Source organism: Dermacentor silvarum, chromosome 4 (genome assembly GCF_013339745.2).
Source record: "Dermacentor silvarum isolate Dsil-2018 chromosome 4, BIME_Dsil_1.4, whole genome shotgun sequence".
Classification (NCBI taxonomy): domain Eukaryota; kingdom Metazoa; phylum Arthropoda; class Arachnida; order Ixodida; family Ixodidae; genus Dermacentor; species Dermacentor silvarum.
In genome coordinates, this window is record NC_051157.2 from 61,463,542 (window position 1) to 61,481,231 (window position 17,690).

At 47.2% G+C, this 17,690-nt stretch overlaps 1 protein-coding gene across 1 annotated transcript in view; it reads right to left on the minus strand.

The window, feature by feature from the left end:
* LOC119448636 (peroxidase-like) overlaps positions 1 to 16,882 on the minus strand; it is a 123,749-nt gene extending 106,867 nt beyond the window's left edge. The window contains 1 exon segment of the mRNA XM_049665645.1: positions 16,288 to 16,882. Coding sequence (XP_049521602.1) covers positions 16,288 to 16,346 — 59 coding nt within the window. The 5' untranslated portion in view covers positions 16,347 to 16,882.
* Positions 16,883 to 17,690: the final 808 nt, after the last annotated feature.

The window sequence follows — 17,690 nt, forward strand, 5'->3', positions numbered from 1 at the left end:
ATATAGAAGCAAGAACCATAAGGGCATTGAGGCATGAATTATATTTGTGCAGCGGAATTGGTACAGTCAGCTGCCCGCTACAAAATTTAGTACTCAAATTACGACTGTGGAACATGAATGAAAATTTTCAGAGAACAATAGATCGCTGGCAGAAACAGAGAAGTGCTAAGGGTTTTTGTGGAGACGTCTTTCAACTTCCTCCCTACCCCCGCGCGTTAATTTGCTTTGTTACATAAGATCTTATTCTCTCCTCCATGCCACCCGCATATCGCTTCTCAAGCCGCAAGTGTCAGCGCAATTTAAGCTAGAGCAATGAAACTTACGGTCTGATAGCTGGCAAATTGTCCGTAGTTAAGACTCTTAGCTTGTAAGGCTAAACTGTTTTCACGGTATTTGCTTGGCGCCGAGGTCTGCGAAGCTTTTGTGCTTGTAACCTTGCGACAGCTTGTTAAGTTGCGCGGCATGATCCGCCACGCGGGCACATTGGGCTCGCCCTCAGAATGCTTTAGTTCGGCCACCGCGGACTTGTGACAGGCGTCAGCGAAGCGGTGGCTCGCAGCCGCTTTTGCATTCCACGTCAATTTTCCGCCCAGGTACTCTCTCTTTTTTTTCAGTTTTTTTTTTCTTTCTTTTTTGCATTTCACTGTTTCGCTAAAGCTTGTTTAATGTCATCGGAGCCGTACTGTTTAAATTGCTGACCTCCTTTTTCTTTTCTTTTTTCTTCTGAAATGAAGCCCCGTGGCAGTAATTGGAAAACAAGGTCTGCGCAGAGGTAAAAAAAGTGAAATCGAAATGCCGCTCGAGATGCGTTAGCAATTCAGAGTTCCGGGGACAGGACCGTTCTGACAGGTACAATCAAGAATAATAACAGGAAGAGACGGCGGGTCGTTGGATCAAACTAGCGGAAAATGCATTGCTTTGACCTCGGTGACACTTTGCCCCCAAAACGAAATCGAAAACTTCACACCGCCGAGTTCGTTTCTCACTTCGACAGCGCCTCCTCTGAAGGGGCAGGAATAACCGATACCTTGTGGTACTAAATGACGACATACGGCTTAGTGTGTATACGTGATGTGTACTTGTGAATGCACGTGCGTAACTGTGCGCTTGCGCTTGTGTGTTTGCGCATACGTGCGTGCGCGTGGCATGCGTGTATGCATACCGATGGACTAAGCTGTAAACGTCTGCGGCCTCACAGTAACATGCAAGCGTTGACGTGTTTGAAAGTTTGTCCACTCCGAATAATGGGTACAGAATAAGCGCATAGCGCTTGGTTATTTTAATCAACTTTGCTGGTCAAGCATTAACAAGTTGGACTGGAACAGCCCCAGCGTTTGATTCTTCGTCGACCCATTGGGACTTCTTGCATAATTTGTCACGCAAAGGCGCAGGTTCCTTGATGTACCACCATGTGGCTTAGATTTATCCACGCTAGTTACCATATCCCGAGAGGCTGCGGTTCGAAGCTATCAACTGCATTCAGCTTCCTTTCATCTGACATGAGTGGCCAATATGTCGGAACCTATTCATTCTCCCGAATATTTGTGCGCCTCCCCTTGCATCCGAAGTGCTTTTCTGGCAAAACACAGCTCCGTCCGTCGTCATTTTAAGCTTTTCTTAGTTTCTCAGTGTTGCGCCGTGGGTGCTGCCCACAGTGTTGGGCCGAACCCGGCGACCATGTAGTGAGTAGTGCAGATAGTCAATTTCCGTGGGTATGTGCCGCTGGGTATATCATCGTGCCAAAGGGTATGCGTCATCGTCGTCATATAGTCATCGTCACGCCGTCTTCGTCACGTCATCGTCGTCATACAGTCCTCGTTATGCAGCAGGCGTCATCTATGATATTGGCATAGATATACAAAACGTGGCCCTCCCATTTACCTATAAAGCAGGCTACCGCAGGTGTTGACAGCGTGCACATTGGCCGCCTCGGGAACACGCGATTTGTCAAGGTTGCATTTAAGGGTGACTCTACCCCCCCCCCCCCCCCCATACATCAAGGTCGGCCACTTCCGGCACACAGTTTGCTTATTTATTCCAAAATCACTTCAGGGGCGCTATAACGTAAAATGATTCCAAACTGTTTTGATTCCCATTTCTGCAATCAGCCTCCACGATTGGTCAAAAAATTTTCGGGCCACTCCCAACTTCGCCTGTCTGTCACGCGACGTCACGAAAACCGCGATAGCTCCCCATCTGATATAACGTGTACACACTGATTATGCATGATTGAATCTCACAAAAGAAAAATAATCATTCCTGATTCGACGCCTTTTCACCACTCTGCTATTGGTCCAATGTTTTCTGGCTACGCCCACTTCGCCTGTCTGTCACGCGACCTCATAAAACCGCGAAAACTCACCACGTGAAAGTGACGTGTACGCGAAAAAATATGCATTAATATGCCGAACAAAACTGAAAATTTTTCTGAATAGCCACAGACTGCCCCGTTCCGAAAGGAATAGAATAGAATAGAATAGAATAGAATAGAATAGAATGGCTGCCCACCGATCGCTCAGGCCCTCGCTACTCGCACCTGCCGGTGAGCATGTATTTATTTGCGCATGATAAACCTTTTTGCGTGGCAGTAAAACGTTATCGAGCCCTTTCGGCACGTATACGACATCGCTATGCCAACTCTTCCTTGCTGAGAATCCGTTTTAGCGGCATTCTTATCCTTCCGTTGCACGCCGCCGCGATTTTCGACCAGCCACCGCAAGCTAAGTAACGCGAAGCGGACCAATCGGAGGAACCAGCACCACCCACTTCATGCGGTTATCTATTTTCACTGTGCTGGCTCGGCCCCATCAAAACCCTCTCCACTAGAGCGTGCTCCTCGCCTCTTCGTCTGCCAATTAGATAACAAACACCTTTCAGTGCAGGCAATGTTATTCGTTTTGAAAGCGAACAAAGGTGACCGCCTATAAACGAGGAGAGTGTTTGATTGGGTTGTTCAGACAACGCTGCGGGTCACCGCCCGATGCTTGCGTAGGTGGCTACGTAAATTTGACGTCAGGAATTTGAAATTAAAACAGTTTGGAATCATTTTACGTTATAGCGCCCCAGGGCCACAAGTGCCTAAAGCTTGGACAAGTGAACACCAATGTTGTGTGCCCGGTGTGCGGAGAACCAAACAAAAGACACTTGGCATGCAACAATATTCAAGTGCTCGAACTGCCAGGGCTCTCGTGACGTCCCTTCCAAAGACTGTCCTTAGATTAAGAACTGGTCCGATATCCTGAAAGAAATAAATGGTTTGGGAAAATTCGACATACAGAGAAGCCACATCAAGTGTCCGGCGTCGCCAATGTCACCACCGACGGTCTTCCAGGTAGATCACGGCTACTGTGAAGGAGACGTCTACATCCTCAATACTTTCTACCCCTCTAGTGCCACATGCATCTGAAGTTTAAGGCACATCAGAGACCGAAGCTGACAAGGCCAACAGTTCAGAAGAATAGCCTGCACTATCGCACGCAGAGATTGTCACGGAATCGCAGCCTGCTGCCCCTACTCGCATGGGCTACACCTGCTGACGAGGTAAAAGTGGCAGATAGACAACTCAGAACCGTGCTACGGTCATTAAGAGACGTGATCTGTGTACTCTTAAGCAACCAACACACTACATCTGCTCAAAGTGCGATGTACGTACTGGATACACTGAGTACAGTGCTGGCATCCCTTGAATAGAGAAATGCCCTACAAGCTAACATCATTTCGTGCGCATAAAGTCCGAAAGTGGCCTCACCGATTGTCAGCACAGAAGATCGTGCGCTTCCTTCGGACAACAACCTGGATAAACGACTATAAACGCTACCTATTTTGATTTCGCCCATGTGGTATGCTCTCCCTTACGTTCTTGTACCCTTTTTCTTCATCTTTTATCCTCCCTTTTTCCCGGCCCCCGAAGCCGGGCACCAAACCGAATGATGCAATCTGGTTAACCTCCTTGCCTTTCTCTTAATCGTTTTTCCCGCTGACGCAGGGGGACCTGCACCCACAAAATCTGATATATGCAATTGCATATCAAAAATGATATATCATATGCAATTCAATTATATCAAATTTATCGATAAGAAAACTATGCACTCTTTTTTTTTTGAGGGAGTATGTTGCTTGAACCATATTTTATTGCAATAAAGTGAAGAATTCTTGCCTGCGATTAAAACTGCGTGATATTAAAGCCCGATATTGTTTAAGAGAATAAAGTTGTGACCTGAGCAGCGCATGAACTAAAGCATTTCATGAGATTACAAGCTGCATAAAATGAGAATAAACAGAATTATATGCATCTCATTTAATCGTGCGACCGTATAACATTTATTCACTTCACAAAAGTGTCGATTCACGTATGCTCCAACTTGCGCGTTAAATGTGAATTTTTAAGGAGTTATCGTATTTCTTGCGTCCAGTGCTTTCGCTTTGGGCATAAGTTTGTGAACGTACTCCAGCGAGTAGTGAAAACTCTCAGAAATGGCGCAAAATGTGAGCCATGCTGTTATTGCTGCTTTCCCTGCGTTCTTAGTGCGCAGTATGCCCCTCAGCAAAGTGGGTATTGCTGCTATTGACACTTAATCCTATCCTACACGCGCAAACCAGTTATTTCCCTTGTATCTTTCTATGCGCATTTATGATTTGTGGGCATCAAGGCTTACTTTTCCGTTTCTTCGGTTTTGTTCTATCGCTGTCTACCATCGGGAAAGACGTCGCTAATAATAACGCTGACGCAGAAAACAAGAAACGTGCGCTGTATCGCCCGTTCCCTGCTGTTATTTGTGCTGCATTTTCCCAATTATTGAATATACGCAATTGACTGCCCTACGTCAGCAATGTTTATTCTGCTTCTCGCTTCGCCTACGAGGCCCTTGGGCATCTAGTGCGCGATGTAATCGTGACGGCCTTCTGTGCGACTTCCTTGTATGGTTAGCTCTATCCCAACTTTGACACTGATTTTCAATAAATGATAAGTTGTCTCACTGTGTGCCTAAGCAAGCAGTTCTAATTGTTAACAAGAAAAGCAAAATATATTTGATCAAATCAGCATCTCGCACGTGTTCTCAATTCCTGGTCGTTATTGCAAAGCGACACAGTCTTTCTATGTTGTCATACGTATAGAGCATAAGTTTCAAAAATGTAGATGAGATTTTGTTGGCTATTGGATGAACTCCAGGTCACTAATCGAGCGTCTCATGCGATTGATTATTCTGCTCCGTCAGCTAGGTTTCATCCTAAGAAATACTGCATCCAGGGCGCCAGCGCGTGCGTAAACAAAGTGTGTGTGTGTGCGGGGGGGGGGGGGGAGAGAAAGAGAGAGAGAGAGACAAACGTAATATACAGTCAGGCGTATGTGGATCAAATCTGGAATTTTTCGCGAGCGCTGTTTGCGGTAGAAAGCATTTTTCTGTCAGCCACTTACACCGAGAGAGAGCAAAACAACTGTCCGGTGTACCTGACGAATAAATGACAGGTTGTTAGCGATAGGCGAACGGGGTTTTGTCCCGCACGTGTGATCGCTGGCGCGCTCATAGCGGAACGATGTCAGCAGCTTTTATACCACGACACTCACGGTCGGTGACCAAACAAACCCCCAAACGTCGCCCTCACTCGTTTAACCAACATTCGTTGTTTCCCCGCCATGCGTGCGCCAACTAGCAGCGTGAGGCTCGCCGGAATCGGAAGCGTACAAAAAAGAAGTAAGTTGCGAGTGCGCTATATAGCTTTGGAGCTTGCCTAAGCTCTACTCGCTGCCGCTGCAAACAACCCAGAAAATCTATCCCTTTTTTTTCTCGTTATTTTTCTGCGCTCGCAAGGCGGTGCGCTGGCCCTTCTGTCATCTGTTCTTCTGTCTACCTGTCTCTCTCACTCTCTCTCTTTCTCCCAGCGTGCCTGCGGAAATAATCGTGATCTATAGTCAGGTGTTCGTTTTGGTCGGCCGATTTCGAAATTGCAGATTCGAAGGATCAGGCAGCCGTCAAGCCCGGCTTCTTTTTTAGGGGCCGATTTCCGTTTTCTTTTTCGTCCCTTCCAATACGCCCGCAGAATACCTGGGGCGGCTCTAGATAGGGGACGAGAAGTGGCGAGGAGGAACAGAATGACGTACGGTGCAGGAATTGCTGACACGTTCCCCCATCTCCGGGTTCGTTTGCCGGTGCCGCACACAGCACTCGCGTATACACGACGGTGTCGAGAGAAACGCGGGCGCCTCCGCCGTCATCTGTGTAGCTGCATTGCAGGTGCGCTTCCCCCCCTTGATGACTGCAGATCTGTGCTGACAATGATGTCGAAAGTACGCGGCTGCAAACCACCTTTTCATTCCCAGCGCCCTGCGTTAAGCTCTCCCGCTTCTGCGGCATCTAGCACGCGACCTGGAGTGCGCGCGCCGACGCGTTGCGAGATGCGCGCCTCGCTCGTCCTAACTATTAAGTGAGCGTGTACCCCAGGTACATATAGGCGGAAGTGATTTAAGTCTGCGTGGGGTGGTAGTTTACCTGGATGTTTAGATAGCAGTGCTCCCGGTGATGCATCAATGCCAGCGCATATAGTGTGCCGTGACGCTCGGAGATAGCACGGATGGATACGCGTGGAAAAGAATGAGAAAAGCAAATAGTGGGACGGCATGCAATCGAACGACGTTGTTAGGCGTCTCAGAAAAGCCGCTTTCGATCCATTGGCGCTTGCGAAACAACCGCGCCACTCGAGAGGCCGCGGCTATACGTGAAATGAGAGAGCCTTTCAGGCTCCGCGCAAGCTTATTGCACTAATCAGTGTTGATTATTTTGCTTACCACCTTTGCCGCCGAAATGCGCACACGCAAGCCCTGAAGGAAGAGTGCAGGACGACCTAAATTTGAGAGCGTAAGAATTTCGGATGATAAGTATTATTAGTCGACTACACATACGTTGAGAGTAAATGGCATTTAAGGTATGCGTGCTAAGCATGTGTGTTGCCATTCTAGCACACAGCCCACAAAATTTTCATTGAGGCAACACATAGCATACACAACAAAGCACTTCCTTTAGACGGTGATGTCTTTCGCAACTTCCACGCGCATTCCGGCATCTAATAGTTCTTGCGCTGCCATGCCATGCAAGAATAGCCGAACAGCCATGGTATCGGACAGCTTTCATTAGACTTCCTTGACGCCACCTCTATACCTACATCGAGCTCATTAGACGATACTTTGGAAATGATTAGAATTTGCTCTGCTTTATGGGAAAATCTGGCAAGATAATTTCCAGAACCCATGTATAGTATATGACGAACCGGATAAAGGTATTCTTGTGTTACGCCTAGCAGAGGCTGACGTGCACGTTACACGTTGAACTTGGAGCGCTGGGAGGCCGCACGCTAGCCATAATCCCCCCTGCCCTCTCCCCCCCCCCCCCCCCCCTTTCTTATTCCGGGACCATTTTTTGACCATTTCCTGCTGCAGGCCTTCAGAAGAAAGTGTCTTAGTGCAGCACAAGGTCTGCCTCTATGAGCTCTAATCACGACTTGCTATTTGGAATTTGAACTCTGCTCAACCCTCCGTACAGGAGGGTTCCGAATTCGGGTATCTAAATATGACCAAATGGATGTTATTGAATTCAGCTTCCATAGGAGTGCGACCGCCGTCACCAAGGACTGAACCCGCTTCGTGCTGAGCAGCAAACGTCATAGCTGCTGAGACACCCCGGCGAATCTTCCAGCGCCGGCAGAACGATCGCTCGTTGAACATGTGTGCAGTGACTGGACGTTTCTTGCCTGTTTATTTCTCACCTTCATTGCTTGGATTTGTGCGCCGCGTGTCTGCATGCGCGCACTTTTGCGTCCTCCTCCGGCATGTTGCGCAAACATCGTGGCCACGACGGTTTATAAGCCGCTCGCCATGCCTCTCTGAATACTTGTTCGGATAAATTTCATCCGCCCGCTGCGGCTGCTCTCAATCTGCTCTTCCGCTGCTGCCGCCTTTCCTCGCCAATAAATTTCTGCGGCTCTCTGCGAGGAACCGTCGCAGGCGAACCCGGCACGGAAATAGGTCCGACACCCGTCCCGACCGCCTTTTGTGGGACGACCGCTGTGCATTCGTGGCTCGCGTGCCTCGCGTGTCTCGCCAACGATGACAGCTCGCAAACTCGCTCGCATGGGCGCCTGTGCGCTGCTTGCCGCGCATGTTGGTGAGGTTGACGTCTTCCTCTTTGTATCTTTTGCCTCTCGGGCCATCTAGCTCCTTTATGGAGGGCCCCTCGCGTGTCAACAAATGGGCTGGAAAAGCGCGCATGAAAATATTTTGCCCTTCCTTTTTTTCCTCGAGATTACTCATTCTCTGTTTGCGAAGCTATTCGTATGTATATATTTGTTTTGCCTCAGCATGCAGGGTATTCAACGTAACAGGAAGGGAAGGAGGAGGTTACGCCACGTCTGAAATGCGGCTTTCGCGTTGACGCCTAGGAATCCAGAGTCTTTGTAAAGTGCTGAGGCAGTTTCATTACATCTTTATTTTTATCTTTTAATTCGAGACTTTCAGTTGCAGCATCCACGTTTCCTAGACTAAGTGTGTGTGTGCGTGCGCGCGCGCGCTTGTGTGTGTGTGTGTGTGTGTGTGTGTGTGTGTGTGTGTGTGTGTGTGTGTGTGTGTGTGTGTGTGTGTGTGTGTGTGTGTGTGTGTGTGTGTGTGTGTGTGTGTGTGTGTGTGTGTGTGTGTGTGCGTGTGTGTGTGTGTGTGCGTGTGGTGTGTGTGGTGTGTGTGTGTGTGTGTGTGTGTGGTGTGTGTGTGTGTGTGTGTGTGTGTGTGTGTGTGTGTGCGTGTGTGTGTGTGTGTTTGCTTGCATGTTTGATAAGGAATCTCCGCTTCCATGTTGCGCTTTCATCTGGCCAACGTGACTCGCACTTCAACCACAGTCTGTATATATACCTCAGCAGCCTTACGACACACTCAACGCGCGGGTGATCAGCGTGAAAAGGGATGCGAAGCACGTGTGGTACATCCCTCCATTCGCGGTCGCTACAATGTCTAAAGGACGCCCTCGTAAAGTTAGATGCTGGTGATAGAGGAAGGCTTTCGCTTGGCGATGCGAACAGTGATGCTTCGATGCGCCTGGTATCTTTCTTCTTCTTTCTCATGGTGCTGGGGCTTCCATCCTCTACGTTGGTCGGCAGGTGGGCGTCGTCCGATACGCTTCCGCTTCGTACGCCCTTCACCTGCAACGTGCAGATTCCGTCGTACGCGTCTTGCGTACACATTGGACATTGGTCGAACGCGTAACGTGCGCATACAGCGAGCTGCGCGCGTAGGTTGCGCCGATAAACCTTAGCGGTGCTCCACATAATAGGGTCACGGCGCAAAATCAAGTAGTTTCGCCAGAAAAAGGAATGTTTTTATGGTAGATGTAATCTGAGAAATGCCTATTTGGGTTTACCTTTGTTGTTGTCGTCGCGTTAAAGCAAGAAACTAAGCTTTTGCAAAATAATTCATACCATTCAACTACTTGAACAGTGCGCGAGGGAGCCCGTTGTGTAAATTTGGTCGTCTAGAATGGCGTAATAGGAACACACCAGAGGAAGCTGGCCCGTGATATAACATTGTGACCACGGAATTTGCCTAATTTCATCCCCCGTGACTTGCGCTCACCTAATCCGCATGTGCAACTGCACCAGCTATCCTTCCTTCCACAATATGATGCAACCATGCACCCTATCACTAGCAGCGTAGCGTTTCTTTCAGGCTTAGTGGTCTTTTGCAGAATCCCGAACAGTAATGAATTCCTTGCGTGCAATTCCTTGTCGTTCAGTCTACTTAACGCGACACGCAATTCCTGTTTTTCACTGTCAAAAGAAGGGCAGCAGTTGAGCATACGTTCTGTGGTCTTGTCGCAATTATAAACGCTGCACGAGACACACACTGTTCATCATGCCGATATGAAAACAACAGGTGTTCGTAAAAGCGATGCACAACCACAAGCGACACAGTAAAGTTGCGTCGCATCGAGATACACGAGTTACACGAGATCGAGATACATCGAGATAGACGGCAGTCGAAGATGAAATAGGGGGTCAAGGGAGTGCAGCCGCGTGTTGTCATATTCCGGTAAATTCCAATGATAAAACTGCTTGCGGTAAACGTGCTGATGTTATCCCTGAATAATTACTGTTGCTTGTCTGTATCTTCTTGTTCGTACATTTGCTTGTACGTCGCTGCACATCGCCTGCACTATAGTATACGTTAATGCATTCTCATGCGAGGGACTATGATATGTGAAAATGTTTTCAACAACCGAAAACGCCCGTTTCCATATTGAGGCACCGAAATCATCAGGACGGACGCGGAATAATGGAATGTTGACATGCACCTGATTGCGGCTCACTACTACAAAAGATCCCTTTTGTATTCTGCGATAATATAAGGATCTCTTGCTCGGCAGCACAATAGAACATTGATCGCATTATTATCTGTCATGAACCCACCACTGCCTCACGTATTTCCGTTAAGCTCATTTGGTTACCATTGTTCAAGCTTCGAACGCTTCGGATTAATTATTATTCCGTTATTTCACTGTCATCTGATAGCCTTCTCGTTAGCCTACCTTGCAGAGTGACTGCCTCGGTAAGGGGGCGGCCATTTTCATATCATTAGTAAATCACGTTGTCTTGGGTTCCAACCGTGGACAAAGACGTGCTTTTCTTTATTTACCAAGCTTGCACAGTGAATAACGCGTCCAGACTCCCTTTATTCGTCGGCTACAATCAATTGGATGTCTAACATGTTCACCCGCACCCTGTCTTCATCAGTGCATGAACCAGTTCCGCACCACGTTTTCGATATTGCAAAACGTAAGTTGTAGATGTTTGCCACACATCATCAACCGTATCGCAGAAATGCAAGCTCGTTGAAGCAACTCATTTTCCTCTCTCTCTCCTTCTCTCTCTCTAAAGTTCGCAAACATACCCCGCGGCCTTGCTTCGGCATTAATTCGCTCTTTCTTTTTCTTTTCTTCCTGTGTATGTACACACACACACACGTATGTATGTATGTATGTATGTATGTATGTATGTATGTATGTATGTATGTATGTATGTATGTATGTATGTATGTACGTACGTATGTATGTATGTATGTATGTATGTATGTATGTATGTATGTATGTATGTATGTATGTATGTATGTATGTATGTATGTATGTATGTATGTATGCATGCATGCATACGTCATGGAACAGCTCTTGTGCTGAGGTTTATTAATCACCGTAGTAGCAGTTGCACTATACTCTTGCCGCTAACTGTCCAAAAATTATCTTCTGTGCTTACACCCGCTCATGTAAGACTCTAATGGTAAGGATAAATACAACGACGTTGTATAAAAAGAAACAAAATGAACAGCGGGTATGTTGACCAACTGTCTGATATAGAGAAATTATATGCATTCGTCATTTTACGTATATTTACTATGCATGGTGTTCTGGTTGGCTGACGAAAGCAGTAACAGTAGACCTCACAAACTGCAATAAGTTTGCCAGTGCTATCCGTGTTTCCAAAGCACAACGTTCCACCATCGATTGGCGAATGCACAATACCGTCGTATAACATCTAGTGTAACGAGTTGGAAGCAAACAGGAACGTACACAGATGCTACGTGGGTAAACTCGGTTCAGCACGATTGAAGGGTTGCCGTATATTCAAACACCAAGCTTGACACTTCTCCGTATATCTGAATTCAGTCAGTCATGCAAAATGCGTAATGTTTCGCAGCATGCTATCCGTTGTCCGGCTCCGCAAACACATATAGGCTGTCAGAAATCGATATAGCGAACCCATTCCACGCATACCATTCAAAGACCCGCGAATGTGGAAATACATATCACTACATTACCCTATGACAATTCGGGGCAACTTCTTGTTTCACATCTGAGCGAAATGAGAGTTCCTTGGCTTCGTTTCCTGTTGCTTACGTGGCTTTTTATTAAATGCATTTTGCGTTCTCGTAAATATCCCGAACGGATGACTCAGTTACATAAAAAACTCGCATGTCCTCGATTGCCTTATGAGAAGCGAGCTCACGCATCCTTGACGCCTGAGTATACAAGTGTGTGCATGTTATGACATGGCGTACTAAATGCATACTTATGTGCTACGCCGCTTGACTGATTAGGGAGCATCGGGCACAGTCGACGTTGCAGAAACAGGATCTTTACAACACCTGCCTCGCACCAAAGGCGAAAAACGTTAAGCCACCCTGCTTTCTCCGGTGTCTCCTTGGGCGCCTATTGTGGCAGCTATACGCCAAGCGATGATAATATGCACCATACCGAATCAGCAAGTCGCGCGGTCTGCGGTCTACTGCACATGCGTTAGCACCCTAGCTTCTTTACATACATTGTGATACTTCACTACGACCGAAGACAAATTGCTACCCAACCGACTACGCACACGCTCTCTGTACTGTGCCAGTTTCCTTCCTCTGTTCCTGCAGCAAGCGCTTTCAATAGTATCGCAGAACAAAACCGTTCCCGGACTTGCCTTGAATATTTGCTTCGCTCCACGCTCCAGTAGGTAACATCAGAGAGTGAAAGAAAAATAGCTCGAGAAGAGGGCAAAATGGACGTTGTCTCTGGTGTTCCCCGTTTGTTATTTTCTTTCTGATTTTCCTTTTCCTTTCGCCGGTCACGCTCGGTGCTTCACGGGATATGTCCGTAAGACGCGGCGTGAACAGAAAAAAAAAATAAAAAACTGCGTCTGATTCATGAAGGTAAGCAGCGTATTCGCCACCCCTTATTTCTCCGCGACGCAAGGCCCTCAACTGCGTTATACAAATAAGGAAACTACGTTAACTGCTCGGCCGCTACTGTGCGTAACAGTCGTTACGGTGCTAGATCCGCCGCACTTGCGTTAGGCGCATTTCTATTTCGCGGGCGGCGTGTTTATGTAGAGGAATGGAGGCTCATGTAACTTGAGACTCAGAAACAATACCCATGGGCCCTGCACACTGTGACTGTTATAAATGTTAGACATCGGGCTTCACAATGCGCTCCTGCTCTTCAGGTATTTCCTTTTTCGCTCGTGAGCACGCCGATCATTCCGCCATGAAAAAAGATGGGTTTCGAATCTTACAGCTACACGTTTCTTTAACTTTTGCTTCATTCCAGCACTTAAGAAGTACTTTTTGCCTGCGACTTCTAAGCTTAACTACCAGCTTCTGTCACACGGGTCATCAAATTTTGTGCATCTAACAATATTAAGTTGAACTATTCGACAATCTTATTGGCACTGAAGTAGGGCCATTAATTTTTACTGTATATCCGGGAACGTAGCGTAATAACATTGCCAGCACAACGTGTTGCATTATGGTAACACGTTGTACAGATCGATTCCTTACTCCCCATTTTAGTGCTCGTTTGGGTTCCTCATTCCTTCCTTTTCTTTTCTTTTCTTAAGCTTAGTGCCAAGGTCGACATTGTTCGTTTTCATGCTGATGTCTGAGTATCTATGTATACAAAAATTTACAAAAAAAAAATGCTAGGAGTAATCCCGAAGGTAACTGATTTACTTCGAAAAACCACAAGAAAGAAAGAAAGAAAGAAAGAAAGAAAGAAAGAAGGAAAGAAAGAAAGAAAGAAAGAAAGAAAGAAAGAAAGAAAGAAAGAAAGAAAGAAAGAAAGAAAGAAAGAAAGAAAGAAAGAAAGAGTTAAAAACACGCACCCAAATAGAATAACCGCATCGAGGTGGCTGGCGTAACCTCAGTACGCTAAATAGACGTCATCAATCGCAACGGTGTGAAAGTATAGTCCTGTTAACGTCCTGGCGTTTTCGCTTCGGCACAGCAAGCCCCTTCACGGAAACTCAATAGTTTTGTACGATAAGATTCTCCCGAACACAACACGCCGTTCACGGTTCCGTTTCGCGCTGTCTCTGACTATCACAGCAGACTCAACCAGTAGGAAGGTCGTTTCAAGGCGCGCACATCGCGTGGATCCCGCTAACCGCGCGGTCGTTGGCTGTCGAACGGGTCGTTGTCTCCTTCCGGCTACCTCGCGTGATTGACGGTTTAGAAACGACGCAAGCACGACACGCACTGCCCTCGCAGCAAAAGACTTGGCTTCTTTTGTTCGTTTCACTGACTATATGCGAAGGACCCGGAAGATTGTTCTTCTGCGGTGTACCTCCAAATAAATCCGCTCTAATCCTCCTTTACTCGAAGTTAACGTTCTAGTGAAGCGACGATCCATACGCCATTGCAGATTAAGTAAGAAATATGAGTACTTTAGCGTCAGAGGCTTTCCAATTAGGTTATGCAGAGCTTGGCTCGGCAGTCTCCAATTCGGCAGTCTCCAATTTGGGTGGACACACGCCATCCGAGAACCAACAGGTGCACTCTCTTTGAATGCACACGTTGATTTAATGACTAGTGTAATGAATTTCCCTTAGAATTGCACGTTGTATTCTGCCGGGGGGGGTTCAATTTAGGTAACTTTATAAGATATCTCGAAAATTGAGCACTACAAAAGAAATGCATCAGCATGTGTACTATAGGCCGGATCATTGTCCTTTACAATGTACCAGCTCTTGTACGCAAGGGGGTGTAAAAGACCAAACACTTCATATACAAAAGCATGAAGTGCATAATGCGAACTGAATATAACCTTACAACCCACAAACATTGTGCTCCAAAATAAACGTGCGCTCAAGTACAATATCTTAATAAAACGAAGAGCGTTCATAAAGTGATAAAGAAAAAAAAAGAAAAAATAAACGCTCGCATAACACATTTGAGCAAACATCGTTACACTTAAATGCCGAGTGCCCTTTTGCCCCTGCTGACCGTTTTCTTGGCAATTCTTTAGTTGCACAGGCGAAAAAACCGCAGCACTTCGCATTCCTTCGGAAGAAAAGTGGCGCTAAACAGTACTTTTTCTGCAACACCGCCGTTCCACCAGCTCCAAATACGCCGAACAACCTGTGGTGTTAACCGGTCGGAAGGAAATGTGTTTCTTTTTTTTTTCTGTTTTGAATGGTAGCCAACCAGCCCGCTTTATGTGCAGTTTTCAGCTCCACCCAAGCGAAGCTTCGGTTTGACGACGGATACGTTCGTGGGAACCTTTTGTTTAACGTCCATAATTGCTGCGGTGTTTTTCACTTCAGAACTTGCAGGGAATGTAGTAGTGTCTTAGGAGCAAGCCGTCGCGGCATTTCACCCGAGGCGACATCCCCCGCTGATTCTGCAAGTCAGTTAAGCTTTCAACACGTTAGCTTTTAATACGTTTGCCTTCATTTCTTAGAACCCCCAAAGACACAGTATAGTATTGCTTGCATAAACCAGGAAAAAAAAATCTGATCACTGATAAGCACTTACGTTCTTTAAACTACGCGCGTGGATGGCTACGAACATTTGAACCAGAGGCTCCCTATTTGTCCTACGTACCGAAGTGTACGTCATTCTGTGAGTTTTCTTGAATTAGTGAATGATCAAACGAAATGTATGCAGCTAACAATTTCGAGAAGCACAAACTTAACATTTTCTTGCTGAACATTCGCTTAGCTTGACACTTACATTTAGCTTATGAAAAAAAGAATGTAGTTGAAAAAAAAAGAAGAACCTACAAAAGAAATCGAAGGGTGCACGGGGAGTGGCAGTATTAAAGAACTGCATACTAATGCACTGTATTATTCGCTATATGTTAGGACAGCACCAATCAGTGACAATTAAAGTTTGGCTAATGCAAGCGTGGGTATATGCCCTCAGGCACATTGCTTATCTTCCAGCACCATTCATGGCTTCAGCAGGGCTATGCTGCCGACCAACTCTACCACTTATAGTAACATGGGAGTGACGAAGGATAACCTCTACGGAAACTAAAGGCAGGCTTCTCCGCATGGCCTGTTCTCCCCACGAAAATCGAAGAATGCAGAACAAGCGAATGAAAGCTTAGCGTGATTTGATGACGAAAAAAAAATATGGCATGAGCGATACAGATCACACTGGCGGCGAAATGGGAAACAGATCCCCCGAGAAGTGATTATAATTTGCCTATATAGAGAACCTTGTCAAGACAAAGGAGACGAAAGTGAAGTATACACTGCAATCTATCAGATGTTTCAAACACCTCGCGCACATCATTGTCTGTGCAACGGCCTGTACGTTGCATCGAGCGTGCGAATAAAAACCGCGTCACTCCAGAAAGGAAAGTAATAAGTAAGACAGTGCAGATACGTTGGAGAATCTCGCAAGTGATTCTAAACAATGGTAATAGTATAAGCAAGCATAAAACAAGGAAAAGCACACGGACAACGACCATATGGCGCGAACAAACGACTCACCCTGCTAGAAGGCAACCCAGCAGAAAAATCCGTCGTGTCATTGTCACAAAACACTCCATGGCTGCAGAAGTGTGGTCGCCGAGGCAATCCTTGCCGGAAAAGCACCACCACTTCGCCTCAATACCAAAACGCGGGAGGCCTGCGTCGTAAGCCACCTTCCTTTCGTTCTTCTTTTTTTTTTCGGTAGCAACTCGCGGTCAGTCAAACTCGCACCACCTCATACTGACTGCTGCTGTCGACGTCTGGGCACAGGGGTTTAAATGTGGGGGTCCTTTCTCCAGGTCTCGGTGTCACGATCCCGCGAAGTTCCCGATCACGGCCGCCGAAGATGATTCGCACAAAGGCAGCAGAGGTGCTCGTCGTGTAGGCAGTCGTCGTCCGACTGAACTCCAACCCCGTCTTGTGTCTTTTCGGTTTCGCCTACGGGCGGGCGGCCGGCGGTGGGGACGCGAGAAAGAATGAAACCGAAACCGCAGACGCCTTTTGGGCCACGAAACGGGCACGTCACCGAACCTTACAAGCTCCGAGCGACAGGATTGGTCGTCGCTGACCGTTTTATAACGGACCCCACCACGTGACCCAAAACAAAGGAGAGGAGAAGACGCGCCAGGCCCGGTACCCCCCCTACCAACGCGAACCCCCCACCGCGTCCCCCCTTTCGTGCAACACTCTCGTTCGGCGGTGGGGCCTCTCTCGAAGCGCGCGCGAGTGTTTTCTTCGTTCTTGTTTTCTTGATTCGGGAGCAAAGTAGAAGAAAAAAAGGCAAGAAAACTGAGAGGCGTGTTTGACGGCTGTCTCGGCCGGGCCCTGGGTGGTTGAGCCGAGAAGACAAGAGTGGCATGACGTTGCGCGCGCCCCTGAGCGAGAGAAGAGAGAGAGTCGCTGGAGCCTTGGAGCCCTTTTGGGACGAATCGATGTCCGCATTTACCGAACTCGGCCTGAACGCTAATGGTTACGCTAGGGTTACTGGTAGACAAAAGATGCCCCTAGTTAAGAAGAAGACGATCTCGGCCGTTGGCTGCTTCCTCGTTTTCTTCACGTCAGCGCATTGTGATACGGAGATGACGAGTACAAACAGCGTTTAACGTAAGTTCTTGCCTAGGTGCTTGCGGTTTTGAAGCTAGTTTAAGTGCGGAGGTCTATTATGATGGGGATATGCTACAGCAAACAAAAGACGCGTCTGAAAATGAAGGCACCCTCCATCACTCCCACTTGCTCGTTTTTTTGTGATGTCAGCCAGCCCCATTGTGGCCTGAGGGTAACTAGTGTATACCGGCTTTACTATTCTTGCATAGCGCGTGTGTCGAGACACATCATGTATAATATGCGGCACTAAAGTGGTGCAGACTGACAGCTGCCTACACAGGCGCCGTTTCCCCATCGCTGTGTCGCTATCTGTTTTC